We start from the raw sequence: 24342 nt of genomic DNA, 5'->3' as shown, positions 1-24342 counted from the left end.
TAATAGACACTAAAGGTTGGTGGTAGAGAGGGTTTGTATTGGTAATGGGTGGGATGGGAGATGGGGGGTGGTTGGGGTTTCGCCTTTGGGCTGCAAACGAGTTAAAACGGCAACAATGTAAATGGCTTACGTGGGTGCAGCGCGCACAGCAGAGGATGAGCCTATATATCTAGCCAGCCGGCGGTCGGACGCGGGACGATCAATACGACCTGAAATTCGCCGTAGTTACAATATATATATAAATATATATGTACTCTCCTCTAAAAATAGACCCACGCTGCCTCGAACGCGCTCGCGTCATCGTCGTCGTCGTTTAAATATTATATTATTATCATACATAATAGTGTGATTTACACATTCCGAATAACGTCGTCGGGGTCCCGGAAAAAAATGTTTCTAGAAAATTTGATTATTCAACAATAATATTATACATTAAGGGATATTCCTACCCACGGAAGACCAGAACTTACCGTCGATGCGAATACTATTAATTTTAATTAGGTATACAAACTACCAATCATAGGCAATATTATAATAATATTATTTATCAGTTCGCCGGCGTAATGGATAGGCAAAACAACTACACGACCCGTCTCCATTCGAGGCGAATGGTACAACAATAATATTATTACGACGTCGTGTACTCGTGTTGCCGCCACCGCCGAAATATGCACTGTGTAATAAATAATATACCTAATGCACAAGTACCGTTTTACGACGATTTACTAGCCACGTGAAGTAGGAGGTAACTTACATGCAATAAAACCGACCATAACGTTTTATTTTTAATGAATGTAATATATTATATATCGAACCCGGGAGTTTGTTATCATTGAAATAGGTAGTGTATTACTAATCATTAATCAAGTGTCACCAAGCTAAGTTAAATTATTTAGCAGACTATTATTTAACATAAATGATATCTATAGTTCAAAGACTTAGCTATGAAATTATATCACAACTTTTAGAGCCTTTTTTTTTGTACTTAACGTTTTTTTCACACGAAGTTTGGCAGAGTTTTTTTGGTGGGATGGATAATATACCTAATACACAAGTACCGTTTCACGACGATTTACTAGCCACGTGTAGTTTAGTAGGAGGTAACTTATATGCATCTCTTAACAAATTAAACCATAAAGTTTTCCTTTTAATGAATGCAATATAGATCGAACCCGGTAGGTCCTTATCAATAAATAGTTATACATGTAATTTTGCGTGTGCTTTGCATTCATGTTATTGGGTAGACAATATGATAATGTAGAAGGGATTCGTGATAAGATTAAACTTATTCAACATTATATTTTGTTCGTACTCGTCCTATCTGATTTTATATTTTATTCGATTAATAACGACTAATCCTTAGAATGCGTTTTATTCCATTTATGGTATTTATCCCGCGTCGATCTCCAATACGACTTGGTGAAACCAAACGGTTATAATACACAATTTGTTCTTACGCTTTTTTTATTGTATCGTCGCGGAGAAATAGAGATTGGCCATCAATAATATTTCTGATATTATTACAAGCGCATCTGTTTGTTAGTACCGTCCACTACCGCCCTATACCCATTATGTACCAAAAGTTTCAGAAAAAAAAACTGTCCAAAGTGTTTGAAGGAGGCGTATTATTTTTTGTTGACGAGCGACAGTGACGTATCGTACGTAGAGTGCGCGTTTAAGTTTTGAGACATGTGTGCACCGATCGCTTAAGAGCAAATATTGATGTTAACACGTCGTTGTCGTCATCGATTGGCGGAACGAGTATTTTTTATACACTTACACTCACTACGTCACAATTCATACTGACACGAAAAAATACATTTTAAATGAAAGAAAAATAATGTCATTCGACACCTCGATCGTTTCTTATAAAGAACAAGTTTCTTTTATTATATTATAATGTATAGTGTTTAGAAATTTTACCGATTTGGAGGGTGTTTCGGAACGGTCCACATTTCACACAGATTTTGTAGTTTTAAAAAAAAAAAATTGAACTCAAGTTAATTTTTTTTTTACTGAAATAATAATAAATACAAAAAAAATACTTGCTATATTATTTGATAATTTTTTACTTCAATATTTTTTAAAATAATACATGGTGTATTTTGAATTATTGGCGCAATGAATATTTTGACCTACTGCATATAATTAGAGGTCATAAATATAATACTGGTATAATATAATATTGTATGGTGTGTTGTTATATTCTCGAATATAAATAGCTATAATATATTACTTTAGTTAACTCATGAAACATGCATTAAGCCAATACTATTCAACGCAATGACCTTTTTTTGAAGCTATAATATAATAAAGCACTTTAAGCAAAGCACCACATGTAATATCAAATATACGTATGTATTATAAGTATAATTCATCTGCTCGCCAATGGAAAATCTTATTCGAAATGGAATTGAAATAGTTACCAAATGACTTCTAAGTTATATGCGCGTTGATATGTTCATTTTTTTTCATTCGAATACGGATCTAAAATATTTTTTACTTCCTTTTAGCCATAAATCAATAATAACGGTAATTATATAATATAACGGGACCTTTTTTTTAATTTAATTTATGGACGGTATAACAATGCATTGATTTTAAAATTATTATAGTATATATTTATTATTTCTATAATATATCTAATTTATATATTTTTACGAAAAAAGAAAAATTTCCCCTACAACAAATAATTATGTTTACAGTTTACACCATGCAGATCGAACATTTTATACGTTCTTCACTTTTTAACACGTTTGTGAAGTTAGCCCACCTAAGTACTTTAATTCCTTTTAATGAGATTAATCATTTTTTACAAGATATCACAATAGTTTGCTTTCCATGCATTTCAATTAAACACATTCATTTAGTTTTTATTCGACACTTTAAAAACTAAATTTTGAAATGCGTCTAATTACAACTTGCAGGAAGTTAACGCGTACCCAAGGGGTTTATGGCCTTCTAATATTTAACGATATCTTGTTTGTTTTGTTTATCGACGATAAAATAATAATACGTCACGAAGTGTATGGTTAGGTTAGGTTAGTAATAGCTAGTTATTTTTATCATAATATTATATATTTGTATTTAATACTATGTGATCTATACTACCGGTTTTTGCTTTACCTATTTTTGTTTTCAGGGAAGAAGAGGGTTTTATAAAAGAAGAAGAGAAACCACTGCCAAAGCCCGAGTTCCAGCGGAAGGTGTGGCTGCTGTTCGAGTACCCGGAGAGCTCTCAAGCCGCCCGGGTGGTGGCCATCATATCCGTGTTCGTCATACTACTGTCCATCGTTATATTCTGCCTGGAAACGTTGCCAGAGTTCAAACACTACAAGGTGTTCAACACGACGACCAACGGTACGAAAATCGAGGAGGACGAGGTGCCTGACATCACCGACCCGTTCTTCTTGATCGAGACCATTTGCATCGTGTGGTTCACGTTCGAGCTGTCCGTCCGCTTTCTCGCCTGCCCCAACAAGTTGCACTTCTTCAAGGACGTGATGAACACGATCGACATAATCGCTATAATACCGTACTTCATCACGTTGGCCACGGTAATTGCCGAGGAGGAGGATCCCACGATGAACCTGCCCAAGGCGCCGCAGAACCCGCAGGACAAGAGCACCAACCAGGCCATGTCACTGGCCATACTCAGGGTCATCCGGCTCGTGAGGGTTTTCAGGATATTCAAACTGTCCCGACATTCCAAGGGATTGCAAATTCTCGGGCGCACCCTGAAAGCCTCAATGCGAGAACTGGGATTGCTCATATTTTTCTTGTTTATCGGTAAGATTTTTCGACGACGAACCGCGTCTGCGTTTCCGTTTCCGTCTGAACCATGTATATTATTATTACTTTTATTACCGCGTACTAATACCCCGCGTGGATGGCTTCGAGAATCTTTTCGTTCAGTTCCGTCGTACTGTGTCGCATATAAAACCGCGTTCGTATAACATATAATCTGGTCCAGGCGGAAACGGACTCGGCCGGTGTACCACGCACGCGCCGAAAAAGCGACGAAAGCGAAAAGAAAACGTCTTCAAGTATTGGGTATGTGCCGAAATTGTTCGTGATCCCGAAGAAAACGACGATTACATAGATATAATAATATGACGAACGGAAGTCATCGCGGCCCTTCGCGGTGACGGATCGGAGCTTTCCCTATCCTCGCGCCTCGTCCAACAGTTGTGGCAAGTCTTATACGTTATATGAGGGTCATTCGTAGCGTATATCGTGGTAGAGAGATGCGCGTAGTTCCACCGCAGAGTAAAATTTGATTTACTTGTCGATAAGTCCCCGATAACGTCTTGCCGCTGTATAGGTGCAGACAAAAATCTGTGATCGGAAAGCGTCTTTTATGATACAAAAAATTTTAGTGGTCGCTTTTGAATGAATTCTGTTGTCGGCGGCGTCGGTTAGAGTGTTTGGATATATATATATATTGTGTGTGTGTGTGTATATAACATCGATGACGGGGCAAAACGAAAATAATCGCAACATTCCGACGTGTCATTTTATCGATTGACGCCGACCCGAGCCCCGTCTGCGGATGTGGAGAGACTGTGTGTGTATACTGTATATATATATATATATAGAGAGAGAGAGAGAGAGAGAGAGAGAGACCGCCTCTCGCCGGGCCGCACACACCCAGCCCTCCCGGCTAAACCTTTTTTTGTTCTCTCTCACTCACTCGACCTGTGTGTGTGTGCGTCTCTCCTCCGTTCTTTCGTACCCACCTATACATACACTGTATCGCAACCACCGCCGAGCTCACCGTCCGTTCCCGAGTCCGGTTTCGATTAGATTTCCCGACCCCGGGCAACTCCCTCGCCCACACTCACCTCGTGCCTCACCAGTGGCCCGACGAGAGCAGTGAATTGTTCGCGTGACGTTATTTTCTTTCTCCCTCTCGTACCCGGTGGTTTTCGTTAATGCACGATGACACCACCGCCCTGTACAATATAATGATTTGCAGTATTAATCCGAAATACGAGCTTTTTATGATGTTACATATTATTATACTGTTATGTATTTGGAACACGGCCCGTTTCAATGATTTGCTTAAATATTTAACGTATTATATTATTATGTTTATCGGTTGAACGGTGTGTTCGGATCTACCGTTAACTTTGCTTGTCGTATCATGAATATTTCTGTTTTTGAGAAATTACATTATGTTACTGAACGGTTGCCACAAATCTTAAAAAGTGCCTATATTTTTCTCGGAGTGGAGGAGTCCCGTTAATTTTGACGATATTTTATGGCTATTTTTACTGATGGTCACTGTGATTACCGTGTATAATATATCCGTGTGGATACCAGAATTATACTTGTTTTCACAAAGTGTTCACTGTGGTTTACATTTTGACTTCTGGATATATTATAATATATTATATTATGCTCACCACTAATCACTCTAACTCTATACCACTCTCCAATCTCCAAATAATAAAATGTATTATTTTATTTGACAGGACCCACGATTGTCATATAATTGTAAGATCGAAATTTTCCATTTTCCTCCTTTTATCGGCACTGTATAAAATATCTTAACGATCGACTATACCGTGCATGTGACTTAGAAGTCTTTCAGACAGTGTTGTCCGGTTTTCGTCACTTTGGGGACTTAATTTATCGTGACATTGATCGTGCTGTCTCTGTATTTGATTACGCCTAGTATTATTATACTATTCACTTGACGTGGATATATTATTTATTAGCTGCAGCTAACTAGGCACCTGTCACTGTCAATTTCATCCATGCAGCTCGTCGATATGGCGTCGTTTGAAAAAATTAAACAAAAATCCACCTCTTTAATTTGTATGCACATTATCTCTGCCAGTATAGGTTTTGCGATATTCCCCTCACTCCTTTCTTCCCCAATCACCGTGGTAGGAGCAAGAGCTACAATAGTACCTATACTGAAAGAGTTTCACCGGAATTCCCGTTAGATCATTACCAGTTATTATTTATTCCAACGCAGTGGCTGTTCGAAATTATTATCCCCCACTACACTATTCGGCAGCGCAGCTCGTTATATTTTATTGTGTTCTGAATAGTTCTGATGCTGTACTTCGAACCGCATACTGTTCGAACCCACGATATTCGATTTATTGCGTCTCTCCGATTTCCAGTCGACCGACCACCAAATCGTCTCGTGGATTAGGCGCCACTGAATTGTTGGGGCGTATGCGTTAAAAAAAAAACTTGTAGTCGACGTTTTTCAATACGATCGTAACGCGATAGAAAAAAATATGTACACTGCGAAAATAAAACGTGACCAGAGAGCGATCGATTTAGCATCCGTTTCCCGGTGCTCTGCGTGACGGCGAAAGGGCGAATACGTTCTTTGATCAATTATATTGTACACGAAAAAGTCACTAAACGTCTCTTAGATTTTTTGATTGCTAGTCTACTGAAACGATCAGTCTGAATCTAGTAGGTACATGCAGCGTGCTACATAATATTATACTTCTCTGCTAAATGAACAATAGTCAAAAAAATGGCACATAGATTCGTAACTATAATGATTTTGTTTTTAGTTTGATTTATTGATATTATTACATACATACAGTGTTGGGTTTAACCAGTAGTTACTCGGTACAAATTTAAAAATAATCAAACCAATATTATAATACAATATGTTACTCGTTCACAAGAAATTGCATACGCATATATAACTATAATAATAATATGTTAATTTGTTTATAAAGTGATTTTTTTTCCTTAGGTGATCTTAGTGATTTTTTGTTTTTTTCTGAATCTGTGTAATTGTGAGTCGGAACTCAGAATTATAATATTATTAGGATCTTCAAAATGCCGAAAAGCGACTATAGTCGAGGCGGTTGGCATTCTACATTACTAAATTTATATGTACAATAATATTTTAAATTTCTTACACTCTATAATTCGATAATAATATTCATAACCTTGAAGATATTATATTTTATTTGGAATGTCAGCCGTATATTATAAAAAATAATATGAATTTAAAGCTTAAAATCAATAAATATACGTAAGTTTCTAGTTATCACCGCTTGAATTGGTGTAATGATGTTATTGTATCATATATTATTATAATATGCCTATGTGTGTATCTTAGTTTGTAATGAGTTATTGCGTATATTATAAAAAGTCAAATCAAATCACAATTGCACGATATAAGGTGGCTATAAGCGAGTAACTTATGTTATGTTATACTCAGTACTTACCCAACACTGTATGTATCATATTAGGTATATAATAAGTAGGTACGTAGAGCGCGCGTCGCGCTGTAATTTACGACAAATACTATGCAGGAGGTAGGTAAATGATTATTTCATCGTGAACCAGACAATATCTTAGACAATTTTTTAAATGCTGATTTCAAGAAAAAATACCATAGTAACATATAAACGATATCAGAGAAAACAATTAAAAATATTACGATCTTAAACGTTTGTAAAAAAAAATCTAAGTAATTCCACAATATCATCTGGTCCACAATAAAATATTCGCCCTGTTGTACATGTCTATATTATGTATGCGTAATATACGTAGCTATTTGTATAGTGTAATATTATAATATAATAATATATATGCGTAGGGTGATCCGTGATGTTTTTCAGGATGACCCACGCACGAGAACTACACGGCTCACCTCGTCGTGATTTTATTATATTATATTTTGTACGATGTCCCAGATTCTCTAGGAATAATATGTACGAAAGATGTTTTGCTGATGTGTCTATTCTTTTTCGTCATTTTTCTCAGTACAGTCCCACGTACAGCATAATATACGCACGCAGTTCTTTAAGCAGGTGTAAGTATGAGGCATAATAATATATTATATCATATAATAGGTACCTACATAATACCATCACAACACTTAAAGTTTATATTTTGTATATTATTATATAATGTAATAATATCTTCGTCCATTTAGCAGACTCAGATCCAGACATAGAGGAAGAAGGCTGACCGGACTTTAGCCCCCCTCCATTTTTTTCGCTCCACGGTTATTAGATAATATTGTACAGTACATAATGTATATATATTATACACCTTCAGATATATAGGTATATACTCCGAACGAATATATTCGCCTACAGGATTAGCCCTCACGCCAACCCTGACCGAGCAGATTAGTAATTTCTAAATTTCGGCTGCGTATACTGGTTCAATAATTACCACGAACAACCATAACTTCATCACCGTGGTGATTGACCTCTTTAAAATATTAAATTATTACTTTCCCTCGGTATTAAAATATTTTGCTTTAATAAATACCAGAATGTTTCTATAGAAATATTGGACGAATTGACGTCAAACTACAGTCAAAAATGTTGTGAACATTTGTTTTAACCAACCACATCATGGTCCCTATATTTCCGACCACGTACATTCGCGTTGAATAGGTATTCAAATTGTTTCGAACCGTATCAATAAGCGTATCGGCCGGAAACTGAAACGAAATCTCAATAATTAATTATTATAGAATGTCATTTAGAGGTCTTAGGATAGTAAATTGATTAAATGTTAGTTCTACGCAGTACAGATCTACTAGGTATGTAAGATAGCACAACTTCATCTCCACCACACCTACCTGGTTAACGGTGGTATGGATTTGCGGCGAATCAGTTGTCGACTAAAATTACATGCCTCTATATAAGTGGATGAAATAACCGAATTAGATTTTTATATTATTATATATTTATTAAACAACTAGTGTTTTTCATTGTATTACAATAATATATAGACCTAGACACATAAAACTTTTGACGTACTAACGTAGATCAAATTTCTATGTAGATATTTCTGTAGACTTCATATTTCTGTAGTTCACCGTAGATTTTTTTGTATTCCAACCGCGGTAAACCCGTTTTATAAGCGGTTGATTATACTCAAAATCGGTATAAATTAAGGTCGTTTGATCGACAACCACACTTTATTATCGACTTCCGTACTCATCAGGAGTGCTCCGGTGTTTTCACACGAACGGACGGTCGTATGATTCATTTGAAAATCGATCGTTTGAGAGAAAACATATAAGGTTCATCCACCCGAGTTAATTTTTGTGGTCCAGACACGTCGTCGCGTGAAAACCTCTTAGACCCTTGTCCGCTGGTCTTGGGGACAGACATATGACGTATGGACACGCCAGAAAATGGTTTTTATGCGTACAAAATGCTCATGTCACGGCGCGTCTTTGTTACAATAATATCTAGCAATGATGCTAGTCAGTCATGTCGTTTTTGAACAGGGCGCGCAGAGAGCTGTTGTCAAATTTCAAGCAAAAAAAGGCCTCCAATACACAAAAGCAAGATTATAATTCACTCGATACCCAGCGTTTGTTTCAACTCAATCAGATCGTCGCACACAAGCTTCCGACAAATCGCACACGACCATATACCGCGGTCGTGGTAGTTCACCACGCCCGCTGCGTCTCGATGGTAGTTCGCCGCTATTGATTTTAACTTTTTCGGCGTGCAACGATGAAAATAAATTCACGCAAATACACATAGATAATCAGATACACTTACGCTCAAACGCACACTAGTTTTTCGTCGTCGTCATCGCGCAACGATGTTCATGCTGCTGCGTTAGGTTCCCGAAAATAAAGTACAATATACATGCTAATACAAGGTGATTTTTTTATGACAATAGTAATTTCTAGATGAGTTTAAATATTTTTTTACATAATTTGATTTAAACTTAAACTTTTTTTATGTTTTTAAAATTGTTTTATTTTAATAAGACATAGTATTATCTAGATTTATTAAAAATATTGTATAGGGTGATTCACCAAGCAAGCTCACCCCCTTTTTCCTTCAATAATGTAGTTATTCAAAATCTGATTTTTTGAATTTTTAAATATAGATACTTATTAAGACCATATTTTCAAACTCTTGAGATTTTTGTTTTACTTTAAGAGTGTCCTGTGGTGATTCAAACTTTTATTTTTCAAATGAGAACACCCCTATTCAACTATAAATTATACAGTAGATAATTTATCAGAAATTTTTGACATGCCAATTAAAATCAAAATTCATACGAGTAGTTTTGATTTAAATAACTTAATGTTCTAAGGATATTTAGGTCCATGGTAATGAGTTTGTAAGATATTGGGGCTATAGTGATTTGAAAATTGTAGTCATTAATATTAATCTATCAATATTAATATTTTGTCAATATTACCCAAGTATAATAAATACTAAATCCAATTTTACGTCTATTTTATATTTATGTAAAACCATTTTTAAGGACTATTATTATAATCCTTAAAACAAACATTTTATTAACAAAGAAACTACTTTCAAAAAAATGTTAGTAAAAACTAAGGGTTCTCATTTGAGAAACAGAAGTTTGTATCGCCACAGGACATTCCTTAAGTAATACAAAAAATTTTTAAGAATTTCAATATATGGCATTTGAGTGTATTTAAAAATTTCAAAAATCAGAATTTTGAATACTTAAATTCATTGTTAAAGGAAAAAATGCGGGTGATCATGCTTGGTGAATCACTCTGTATATACGGTGTAAATTTCGATCAAGCTGTTTGGACTTGCCGTCAAAAAGTTTTTGTGAGACGGACAAATTCCTTGTTTTATATATTAGATATAACATTATAGGTATGTATATTGTATTTAGTATGATTTATGTACGATAAATGTATAATTATATGCGACGATTGTTGTTTATGTGATTGTGGCGGGATGTATCATGACAAATCGACGGAAAACCGTTTCGACAGGCCCTCACGCTAACGTTTTCGGTCGGATCGACCAGAGACAAAACTTTGTACGCCACACGGACGGCCGGTCATTTCCACCGATTCCGGTCGGTGGAGCGGAACCAGCAGCCGTTTATTATTATCGCAACGTCCGGTATTCTATGTTGCACTTGTGGCGATAACGCGTGTGCGATTATTATATCTACTATAATATATATATATCATATTTGGTCGCGGTGCGTAATCAGTGACGTGCCCATTTGTCCTTAGTCTCGATTTTGATGGGAGGGAGGTGCTCGCAAAAACGACCGTTGTCGAAGACCCGAGAATTGTGATTTTTCTTTTTGAACGTCTCTGCGATGTACCCTAGATTATTGTGAACTGGAAGTACCTACAATATAATTGTTGATGTCCAGACGTTGTAATTTTTGTTTAAGCGAACAGATTTTTAAAAAATTCATATCCGTATCATTATCACGGGGATTACATTAATTATATTTTGGTGTGTTTATATAATATGAAATGGTATTCCGGCTCATTTTTATTGTTTTTGACAAAGTTTTACTTGTGATATAGTTTTAACTTATTTTATGCCTATGAACGGCATTTTATGCCCATGATACTTCTTTAAATCTTGGCGTGCTTTTGTTAAACCTAGTTATGACCCTAACTATTCTCGAAATAGATATACCTAATAATTTTAACAAACAGAATAATATTAATCATAATTTGTATTTCTTGTTACTGTAATTGCATAAAAAAATATTATGTTTGGAATAATGTATATTTTATTTGGTATTCTATTGTTTTGTGAATTCTTAGTATAAACATAATAGATTACATACATCATACAAATTACAAACATATTATAATATATCTTACTAGTATACATTTTAAAATCAATTTGTTTTATAGAATTTTTTTAAATAATGTTTTTAATCGAATTCTTAAATCCAACATGCCTATTATCTTTATCGTTATATCCCCGTTGTCAATAGCCATTGCAAATATTTAAATCGATTCACGAAATATTCTCAGCGTTTTCATGCACTAAGACTTCGGTCGGCGCTACCTATACAATCGTTTCTCGTGCGTGTTTTTTCATTTCAATCGCACAATAGCATACGTTTTTATAACGTATGAAATGATTTCTACATGTTTTTCAGACTTACATAAAATTCTACCCGTTTTACCCGAAATATTGAAACCATTATCGTTTCTTAAAACACGCATAGCGATCCCATTTTTGAATTTCTAGTCTTTCGGGTTTTCACGAGAACCTAACATTTTTGGATACAGGTCGTTCGGGTTAGACACCGAATACCCTGAAGTGCATTTCAATTGACGTATAATACCTTTGCAGCGTTCACAAAAATTTGACCAATGCCTGCGCTGATTTCGCCTGTCTGCGATTCTCATGGTGCACGTACATATTTTGTACGCCTACCGCGGCAGTCCGTGTGTCGTTTTTTTCTTTTATACATTTTTGCCAAAACATTAAAACATTTTCATTCAAACTATATTATCATAACAGTTTCCAACCAGGTGGACGGGGCTCGCCCGTGTATATAATATTATAAAATATATTATATGTTTATGGTGGGTCGGTGCCGCGCGCGCCCGGACCGGCCCCGTCGTCATGGATACCGCGCGCGCCGCCTCCGACTATAGCGATCGAATGACGTCATCCATCCGGGGTTTTTGTGAATAACCTCATTGAAGAAAAACGGCCCACTTTTCTCTGCGCACACAGGTTTTTCGTCAACAGCCGGAACCGTGTATCACATATATAAGTACACGTAATAAATTTATGTCTGCTGAGAGAGGGTGGAAAAAAAATTACAAATGTATACCTAAACAAACGCCCTCACCGTCACCCTAACGCCGCACCCGCCGTGGTGATTTTTGAAACCGATTCACGAAGTTGTTATTATATTACAATATTTTATCATAATATTTAATGACGTCTTCGTACCTATTATTATACTCGACATTCAACATTCGTCCGTGTGGTGGCTATACAACCCCCTAGACTGGGCACCATATGATTTCGAGTACACGGTGATAATGATTATACTTACGCGCTTTCGTTATCTATATCACTGAAAGTAGAATTTGACTGAAAATGTACACCCACTGTGTGATATAGGTGCTATTAATATATATATTATATAATATAGCCATATAGGTTTATGTGCGACGGTCGGAGACGAAACGGTTGGTAAACGAAAACATTTTTTCCTCCACGTGACATTTTTTTTTAATATACGTGAAGATATGAGAACAACAATTATTGTTACGTGTAGAGATATAAATGCTTTATAATAATATTATGAATAAGGTAAATATCGAGTGAAGTTCATTGAAGAAAAAGCTAGGAAATAAATTTACAAATTTTCCCATACAGACACATTGGTACAACATACTTAAAATTAACCACGGTGAAATTTTAAAGTTGTATTGCACTCTGCAATTAAATAATTTTAAATTTTAAAAAAAGTATGAAGTTTCAAGTATAATTTTTGATAAATAAATGGTTTGAATTATAAAATTTCAAAAAAAAATAGCATGATATTATATACTGAAAAAACAAATTTAAATCGTGCACAGATTTTCTTGATTTCTGACTATTTTTTTATCTGTAAATTGCGTTTATATATTTTTAAATATTTTTTCATTTAAAAATATGTAGTAGTTTAAATTTATATTTATTATTCCTTACATGGAATCAACCACACCTGCAATTGAATATTTAACAATTGAAACGCAATATAATTCACCAACATTCAAACATTTAGAAGCCAAGTTCATATAAAACAATTTACCTATTCATAAAACTAATTACACTGAAATAGGGTGGGGGAGGGGAATTTCCTGGATTCGAAACAGTCGGGTTTTCAGAGAGAGAGAGAGAGAGAGAGAGAGAAAGTCGCGCTGTGTCGTTAAGTATTATTTGGTCTCAGGAGATCCGGCCGTACACCCGCTAACTTCAGTGCACCACTCGAGTCGGTTCGGTGCGGAAATTAACAATTTCGGACGAAAAAAAATACCCAACTGAGGATAAAACACGCGGCGAACACTGCTGCGGTGCAGGGTAAGTCGTCGATGTCGCGTCGCGGTGCGGTTAAAGTCGCCGGACTCTCGTGGCGCAATCATCCGTATATATAATGTACTATTTACATAGTTTCGGGGTTTTTCTTAACTTTTGTTTTTTTATTGTTATTATTATTATTATTATTATTATTATTATTATTATTATTATTTTACTATTGTGGTGTTGAAAAAAATGGGGGGACCGCCGACCATTTGTCTCTGAGCGTGTTGTTTTCCAGGAGTGGTGCTGTTCTCGAGCACCGTGTACTTCGCCGAGGCAGGTTCCGATCAGTCGTTTTTCAAGTCCATCCCGGACGCGTTCTGGTGGGCCGTGGTCACCATGACGACAGTCGGATACGGTGACATGAGGTAACTTATAATTGCGAGCAGCCAGGAATACGACACCCGCCGACCATATACCATTACAACCGATATATACACATACCAATAATATGTATATACCACTACCACGACCTCCATGACAGACATTTACGATTTTACGACTTACCTCCATGGACCTAAGTATAAACATCGACGCATGACTTATCAGAAACACACATACGTGTACATGTCTCGAGAACACTCAGAGAAAACTATAATTGTGAACTATACTATTCTTTACGAAACAGGCTAACGGAGAGAGAAATAGAAAGAGGTAGGGAGAGATAAAAATAGACTAGGAGATGAGAAAAAGATGAGTTGTTTGGACGAATGGAAGGGCGATGAGAAAAATATAAGTAATAAGATCGAGTAAAAGTTTCAAAACACTATATCTCTCGAATATAGAGTTAACTTTATATACAATACTCACGAGTATATATAATATATCATCGTGATCACGGGGTCTTATATATAATATTATATGATAATATGTCATGTCCTATGTACAATGTTTTATAAATTTTGTGTGCGAAAAATGTTTCGTTATTGCGACGGGGGACGTCCATAATATAATAGCATCGTCGTCGTCCACGCCACCGATCGGGATCGCGAGTTATTCATTTATTGTTTATATATATATTTTTTTTATATACACGGTTATTATTATTATTTTATCGTTTTCATCGTCGTCATTATTACTATTATTATTATTTATTTATTATTATTATTATTATTTTTTTTTATAAGTCACAGTCCTAATGAATTTCAGGTGTGGTGCTATTCTCGAGCGCGGTGTACTTCGCCGAAGCCGGCTCAGAGAATTCCTTCTTCAAGTCCATCCCGGACGCATTCTGGTGGGCTGTTGTTACCATGACGACTGTGGGCTATGGTGACATGACGTATGATGTACTCAATTTCATTAAGACAAAATTAGACAGTTATTGAAATTTATTTTTTTCCATATTTTTAATTTTATTCACTAATAGTTATTTGCATTTTATTTTTTCTTTAACATTTTAGTGCGATTTATTTATTACCAGAGAAAAAAATAATAATAACAATAATAACACAGCAACAAAAATCGCATTAGACATATTTTTATTACATTGTGTTTTTCGTAAACGTATTTTTATTCGTTCGTTCATCTTTTACTTATTATTATTATTATTTATTTTTTTTTTAACATCGTTAGCTTGTCATTAACATATTGTTATTATTATTACTATCGTGTAAGCTGTCACTAATTTCGAACTGCCGTAGATCATTAGTTACGACTATAATAATATTATACATAATGTTCTTATAACCAGCAAACACACGTCATACTTTAGACTTAAATTCATCACATTTTTGCGTTTATTTATCATATTTTACAACATATTTTTTTTAATAATTATTACAATCACGTATGTACGGTAATATACAGGGCGTCTAATATATTCGCGAACGTTTTACACTATCTGCAGTTGTCCATACACATACAAAACATTTTTTTGAAAACTTTCCAAGCACCCTGTGTATACAGCACACGGAACCATAATAATATGTATTATTATACTATATGTTGTTTGATGTATCATATTATATAGTTTATTAGAAAAACTTAACAAAATTTAGTTTCCTCGAAATAGTTATTATTATTATTATTTGTTTTGTTTGACGATTGCATTAAATACAGAATATTTTAGAACAATAAAATTCTATATTCGTCTTAAACAATATTTTTATTACAAATTAAAGTCGTCTTGTCACTGTACGCTCTATTAGGGTTTGCCAAGATTCCCAAATCTGTATAACAATAATATTATCATCATAATCCGAGTGCACGTCATATTTAGTGAAATAAAAGAAATACATTTTATAATATTATGCCACAATATAGTTTCGATTGCAGTTCTCTGATCGTGATTAGAACGTCTTAGATGAACCATATAATATCGATAGAGTGTCTCAGTTTAGCTCGATCAGAGAACGTATTATTATTTAGATAATAATATTATTAACACCTACTTAATTATTCAAAATAATATTATGTCTGTTTTTTTTATATATTTTATATCATTTTTATTTTTTTGTTTTGTTTTATTACCGTTGTTTCTCGTTTTTTTTTTTAAAAAAAAACGAATATTTATTCTATTAAAATACAATAAGACGTTTAGAGAAACAGATAATTTTACTATAATTTATAATTTTTATACGATATTACGTTTTATTATTTTTTTTTCCGTCGATTAGAGGTACCTCCTGTTATAGGCGGACTTATAGATTATATGTAACAGCAGCAGTTTACTAACACATATAGTTACCATATACACATATAGCCTTGACAAAACTATATATATATAATAATCATAACATGACCGTAAGTCAATATTTTATAACTACATATACGAAGTTATACATAACATAGTTGCAGCAGCACGAAGTGCAGAGTTGTAGTTGCATATTTCAGTTTAGACATAACTCATTACCCACATAATATATTACACTTACCAACTAACAATAATTAGTCTGTTAATTAGTCCTAACAGTATCATTTTCTCGTAGTCGTTTGTGCATGCATTTTTTTACTTTTGAACTTCGTATTGTTGACGTATAGGTACCGTAGTGTAATCGTTAATATTATGTTTAGCGTTGTTGCATGTTTTTATAAACGTTATTATTATATAATTAATAATATATCAACTATACCTATATAATAGTATAAAGATAAGTGTAAATTATACGATCATCGTGTTGCATTATATCTATACTATAAGAATCTCGTATATATTATATATTTATATATATATATATAGATATATGAACCGTGTGATTGATAAGACGATTTTGTTTTTGAAATCGTTTTCTAACTATCACGATAGGGATTCTATTCTAGTGGTGTGTGCGTGTGTGTGTTTTTTTTTTTTTGAAAATCCGTCTTTGTTATCGTGACAAATCCTTGGACACGGAATGATACTTACCCACATTTTCCAGAGCTCGAACACCCGTTTATGTTTTTGGCTTTCTCAAATCGATTGTGCGAACGCTTCACAAGTTGTGAATTTATATACGGCACATATTATTTCCATGACGTGCTTTCATTTATATTTTAATACAGGTCGATTATAATATTATCATCGCAGATCACTCAATATTCCTCAAAAACCCAATCTTACCAGGCGCGTCATTGTGCGGTAGTTTTGAGAAGCGGGTGTGCATTGCATCTATTTATTGCAAAACACCTTATTTGACACAAGTAAAATTAAAACGCCAAAATGAGTTATAAATATGAATTTAAGTATTAAATATTTAAAAAAAAATTTACATTTAAAAAATTGTATTTGGTTGTTTTTATATTGACAAGATAAATTAAAAATCTCTGCAAACATTTTGGCTCCAACCATTAACAACCAATAACGTGCTTGAACCTAACCCAGTATAGAGGGTTGTACCTGTTCAAGGAACGTCCTGGAGTGTTCTGCGATCATAAAATCACCCAGTATAACAATATCATGTTTGAAAAATAAATAATGATTCCGACTGTGCGTGTGCAACATTGTGATGACCGTTTGTTGTTTTGGTTTTCCATTTTCGTTTGCTGTCCATACAAATATAACTTACTGTACAAGCTTTATATGAGTGCAAAAATAATATGATCGTGAATTCCAATCAAAAACAGTGCATTTTCTAGATCGGTGCCTATACGCATATGCATATTATATTATATCATTGATTATAAATAGTATTTATATATTATATCATATTCCAGTTTATCGGGTGATGCAGAAGTTGGTGGGACATCGAAACGGATATTGTTAATTATTACAACGTTATAATATTATATCTATCACCCGCCAAACTAGAAATTTAAAATTTACCTGTTTTCTTTAATCGGTTTGCGTGTATTATTACATAAAAAAATCTAAAGTTTTACTACTTTTAACCGTTGCGTATTTTCAAAAAATATCTTTAATAACAACCTGTTGTTTTAATTTCACAACCAAAAGCAGCTGTACCTATACTTTTCCGGGCATTTTATTGATTTGTAATTTATTATTTCGATGTATTAATATCGGACATTGAATAAACAGTTTTTTTTTTTAGAAATGACGAACATTTATAGTGGCAGATTGGATAGGTACCTCTTGCCATTTCAATTCGCTCATCCAAGCGTGGCCACCGGTCAAATAACCACCCCGCATTCACGTGTTTATGCGTATACGTGTGCCGTTCAGTAAATTATACAGACACAAACATTACACAATATTATATTATATAATATTTTAAATTATGCGTGTGTTTCGTAAAAAGCATGTTAATACGTAGGTATATAATATTATATTATAATATAATTTATAATATAATATAACGATTTAGATGTTTTGGAAATTTGTTTTAGTGTTTTACACCTGCGTTTTGTACGTTTTCGTTCGTTTTTCCGTTTGTTATTTTTTCTTATATAGGTATATACATATTATCATATTACCGTTAATAGAAACGATAAAATGTATCATACAAAAAACAACCGAAAAAAAAAATACCACCGCCACGCAATCCCCCGCTAGCCATTATATTACCATACATTATAATATGATTATAATATATTGTTTTACGCTCGCCGGAACACGTCGACATGTGACATATTCGAATGTGTTTCAGACCAGTGGGCGTGTGGGGGAAAATTGTCGGTTCGCTGTGCGCGATTGCCGGCGTGCTCACAATCGCACTGCCCGTGCCCGTCATCGTGTCCAACTTCAACTATTTCTATCACAGAGAGACTGACCAAGAAGACATGCAATCGCAGAACTTCAACCACGTCACCAGCTGTCCTTATCTTCCCGGTACTTTAGGTGGGTATCCGAGACGAGAGCTGTCAATCGACGCGCCGTCACTTCCGCCCGAGTCACGGCGCGCTCGACGTTCGCGTACGATTTAAATATTATACGCACACGTAATATTAATTACCTATACCCACTGCTTCTATATATATATATATATATATATAAACAATATTATTTTATACGGTCCGTGTGTTGAATAGTAGTACGGACGTACAGTGATGGTCTTCAACCAGTTGGCCGCGATTGGATTAAAACTAATTAAAAAATGCAAAGATTGTAATAATAATACATGGGTATTATGATGTTAAGTTGCGCAGCTGACAAAACGAATACTTACTTAATAATAAAACAAAACCTAAAAATACCTGGACATGAATAGTGTAGGGTTTGACTTCATATGCAAAATGCAATTTTTATTTATTCGAGTGTATTCCAATCGATATAATAATATAGTCCTAGTTAAACGTATTGACATTATAGTAAAATATATAGTAACGGTACATTTTATATACACGCTCAGTCCCCATTTTCCCCTTTAATTTATTCAAATTATTATTTTTGGAATATTTTGTAAGTTTACTTGAGGACCATATTTTCGAATATTTAGATTTTTATACCATTCAACCCTTTTTACTGCTAAGGACGTACTATAACGTTATTTTGTAAATAAAATGAAATACGTGAGTTATCAGCTTGGTGATTATAATCACCGGTATTTATATATACCGAAAAACAGAAAAAAGTAAGTAACGATAATTTCACGATAAAAAAACTGTTCTTATTAATAGGAATGATACACATTTTTAATTATTATTATTTCTAGTGAGATCCAAAGTGGCTACTTCTAATTATTGTAGGCACATGGATGCTTTTGCTTGGGGCCGACGGGCCGTAGGTATTTGGTGGCCCTGGTTGTATACATTTGAAACTTGAAAACCAATATATATTTATTTATTTTTTAACAGTAACATATGGTTCAATGAAAATAAATTAATCGTTTAGGAATATACGAGTATATAAAAAAAAACTTGAACTAATTCAGCAGAGATGGGTACATTTATTGTTAAAATGAAATAGAAAATAAGGGAGTAATCGTGGTTGGAGAATCACCCTATAAATACTAATAACTAGTAATATAACAGTATAATATCGTACTTTAGAACATTGGTCGAAAAACAAATTATTATCGCCAAAATCAGTCGCGAGTCAAAAAAGGTTGAAGACTACTGGTTTGTATACAATACAAATATTATAAAATATGTATTACATTCACACACTATATGCTTATTATTTATTACCTACCATCATTATTTTTATTATTATTATTATTATTATTGTTGATGTTGTTATTGTTATAGAAGACCGTTTAACTTACCGTGTACCCATATACTATACACATTTTCTCGAGAAATTATTGTTTTTTGTTATTTTTTATTTGTTTTTATTTTATACATATATAAATACTCGGGTACATGGGACTTTTTGAAGTACCATTATAATGATTGTAACACAACGTTTTTGCAATAAAAATCAATTATTTTTTTATCATAGTGATTTTTTGTTTTTTTAGGGGGGTAACACTTATATTTTAAGTCGTCTCATTTTGATCTAAAATACATGTCAATTTGAATATAAAATCGTTATTTTAATATAGTAATTATTAGGTCTTTAAGTGTATTATTAAGTCCAGAGTAGGGTGACCTGAGTAATAAACCCTTGGGTTATTCTAGATATAAGACCATGGGAAAAAAATTTAATTTTCTTCCGTCCGAATTGAAAATCAACAAATACGAATTTATCGTACCAGCTTTCATTACTATGTTATGACTTATAACTTTTAAAAATTTTAATTATTATTTTAGGAACACGATTTTGTACGAGTATACATATTATTATATATATATATGTTTCATGCTATTCGATGCCCGAGCGACCACATCGTTTGCTATAGAAAATATATATAAAAAAAAACTTTTCTCATCATGAAACGGAAACGAAATAATAGTTGAACTGTTCTCGAAATTGGACAGAAACGGGTCACCCTAGTCTGCAGTGCATATATATATATAGGGGTTGCGGGGAGTCATAGAACTTTCGCACAACTCTCGTCTGAATTTCGAATCTTTTGCGAAGACAGAGACGATTAAAATAAAAAAAAAAAAAAGAAGAAAAAAAGTCTTCCTAATACCCCTCTTCTATATAATTTATTAAAATATTATATGCAAATGTTAAAATATGTGCACCAGTAATGTTTTCGAGCCAATTTCTTTTCGTTGATGTTTTTCCTCTTGTGTATAACGTTTGCGTTTCGCGCCCACCGCAGGTCAACACATGGTGAAATATCCGTCGGGCGGCGACTCGACGTCGGACCTGATGGATTTGGAGTCGGCCGACAATTGTCTGCTGGACGCGGAGCTGGACGAACCACCACTGTCGTTGCCGCCGCCGCAGCAACCCAAAAAGTTCAACAGCTGCGCCACCGTGGTCAGGCTCAACAACAACAGCATCAAGAGGTTCAGTGTCGAAACTGACGTCTGACTAGCAGGTGTGGTATTAGCACGCTTGAGAAATAGTTATACCTATATTATAATACGCGCTCAGTAAAATATTTAAAAAAAGTAGATAAAACTAAGGGAAAACGGGTACGATTGCCTACGATATCGAGTTATAGAAATATACCATATTATAATAAACCTAAAGAATTTTCGTTGAACCAATTTCTTATTTCATTAATATTCTAATTCAATAATCCATTAATTGCACGTCTTATAAAAACTAATGCCTACAAATTTGTTTTCTATCGTTAAACGACACAGCTTTTGCCTATTGGCGTTACGATTTACAACATGAATATCACGTAGTAAAAATTATAAAATAAATGTGTATTGAAAAACGGCCCTGGAAAATCTTCATCGTATATTAAACCTACACAAACCCATAAAGAAACCAAATTCCGTGAGTCTATTAATGTTTAAATAACTAATATGTAGGTTCCAAACGGTAAATTTAAATCCAAAATATCGTACCTATATTTATAGTCGACAATTACTCGTCATCTTGTGGTCTTAGATTATGGTGAGATTTCGAACGGATGTCCATGTCGATAAAAATAACCAATCGATAAAACTAAATGATTAGTATGCCCTCCAAATAAATTTGTATTAAACATTATTTAATATTAACATAGGCGTAGCTTAATAAATCATTATTATAATATGAAGTTCATTGTATTGTATAGAGTCAGTGCTTTCGTTTTCTACACGAACATTTTTTTTCGACGCAATCTCGTTTGTTATAACTTATGACCATAACTCCGAAGTTATACCCCAGTTTCGTACAAAAACTAAAAAAGTTTATCCACACACTAATTTATCGCATCGTTACTTTAGATTCATATAGTCTTGTATAGCATCAATCTGTATATTATATTTTCATCGATTTAAAAAAATTATTTCGTAATATTATATAGATCGCTCTCAATCTCGATCTAATGTTTGAAAACCAAGCTAGGATCTATCTATCTTCACCAATTGTCTAGACCCAAAATGTAAATGCTAATCCACACTCGTTCATAAAAATCCTATATCGAGTATTGTACTTATAGTGAACTCGCTGAATTTTAAAATTCAAAATGTTCGTAAAACACGATATGTGACTTATAATAATAATATAATATTATTTACTGGGAAACCTACCGTTTAACTATTTGGAGCCATTTCGCAATTTTTTTTTTATCGCACCCCCCGACACCCTTATTGATACAATATTATAATAATCTACATTTTATTACTGCAATATTCTATTGTACACTCATAATTTATATATGAACTGCTATCGTGAAACACGCCAATCGTGTAATTTCCGTATCGGTACCAGCCATATCTAAAAGTTATATCTGACGACTTTGTAACTTTTGTTTTAGAAACCAATTAAAACTTTTGCATCACCGGGAATGTATAGGTATAATATTATTATATATTGATAAAATACATTTTCATTAGTTTTTACACGACAGTATAAACAAAAATAAAAATTGGGAAAGGCCTCAGAACCGTCCCGAAACGCTTTATGGGATCGAAAATACGTATTTTTTCGAATACCAGAACGTGGAATTCCCGAAGTCGTGATTGCGTGTAAAATGTATAATTTTCTGTCGCTCGTAATTGCTTGTATTTTATAATTGATAACGCGTATCGTGTTCAAAGTACTCCAAATTAAATATATAATTAAATTATATTATACAGGCATCAACAGTACTATAAATGTCGTCTCACGCATGCATAATCATTTAAGTGCTAACAATTAAACATACATGAAGTACGTAGTCTTATCCATGCACCAATATAAATTATGGAAACTTTAAGAATTACATTTTTATATTGGTTTTTTTTAAATTAAAATGACTCATAAGTCATTAAAAATTATATAAAATTTTTAATTGTTATATAACATGTTATATGATTCATTCAATTTAAAAGACAAATTAAACTCTACAGGGATGATGATTGATAATTTTCTCAATATATTTTGTTCTCTTCGATCATGCTATAACGTGATGTTATTGGACTATGTATGTCGAAATCAAAAAAAAATTAGTTGTAAATAACTATTATATGGAAAGGTGTCTATTAATGGTTTTGTATCGATAAATAATTGTATTTGTTTTTGTTAACGAATTTTGTATAATTATGATGATTTAACTTATACTGATGTGTTGTTTGTAATTCTAGTATTCAAATTGCAATCCGGCGGCCGTCCAGGTCTCCAAACGCCTATAAGGTGCTGTGCTGTGATAGCTAAGATGTTTCCTTCGTTAAGTTACCTCCGACAAGTTTATTTATAATATTTTTTTAAGCGAATATTAATAACGATAATAAAAATTGTACTCGGAATCTCACTCTTTTGAGGGGATAATTTTCTAATAATATATTGAGCCAATATAATAATATATAATACATAATACTGCAATTATTATTATCCACAGCCGTGAGGAAAAAAAATACAATAAACGGATCGTCTCAAATTGTTTTATTTCAAATTGTACGGGTTTTAATACTATATATTATATATACATTATATATATACTATATACTATATATATATATACTGTACCTATATACCGATAAGCCTTATTTGACTGGATTAAAAAAAAATATTTCTAATACGTATTTCATTTATTTTATTTTTTATCTTATAAGCCACCGCCGAAAAACATACGAAAACTATGTGAAAACATAACGCGTTGGAGATTACATTTTTTTAAATACGATTTTTTCCTTTTTTATAATGTAAAATCTGTACCGATTATAAATTCTCGCAAAAGTCTTATTA

General features: G+C 33.6%; 1 protein-coding gene across 11 annotated transcripts in view; it reads left to right on the top strand.

Annotated features, from left to right (window-relative positions):
* The window catches only part of LOC100162333 (potassium voltage-gated channel protein Shaker), a 227219-nt gene extending 203176 nt beyond the window's left edge, over nucleotides 1–24043 (top strand). For 3 of the 11 annotated variants that reach the window (XM_029488648.1, XM_029488650.1, XM_016808454.2), the window contains 5 exons: nucleotides 3143–3789; nucleotides 14958–15087; nucleotides 18830–19020; nucleotides 21335–21556; nucleotides 23742–24043. In XM_029488648.1, coding sequence (XP_029344508.1) covers nucleotides 3143–3789; nucleotides 14958–15087; nucleotides 18830–19020; nucleotides 21335–21549 — 1183 coding nt within the window. In that variant the 3' untranslated portion in view covers nucleotides 21550–21556; nucleotides 23742–24043. Of the gene's footprint in view, nucleotides 1–3142; nucleotides 3790–14046; nucleotides 14177–14957; nucleotides 15126–18829; nucleotides 19021–21334; nucleotides 21557–23741 lie in introns of those variants that run through there. The other 8 variants (XM_029488649.1, XM_029488651.1, XR_003839230.1 and 5 more) reach the window with 8 other exon arrangements.
* Nucleotides 24044–24342: the final 299 nt, after the last annotated feature.

Source organism: Acyrthosiphon pisum, chromosome A1 (assembly GCF_005508785.2).
Source record: "Acyrthosiphon pisum isolate AL4f chromosome A1, pea_aphid_22Mar2018_4r6ur, whole genome shotgun sequence".
In the NCBI taxonomy this organism is placed as follows: domain Eukaryota; kingdom Metazoa; phylum Arthropoda; class Insecta; order Hemiptera; family Aphididae; genus Acyrthosiphon; species Acyrthosiphon pisum.
Note: the sequence above shows the minus strand (reverse complement) of the source record. Positions and strands in the feature narration are given on the sequence as shown.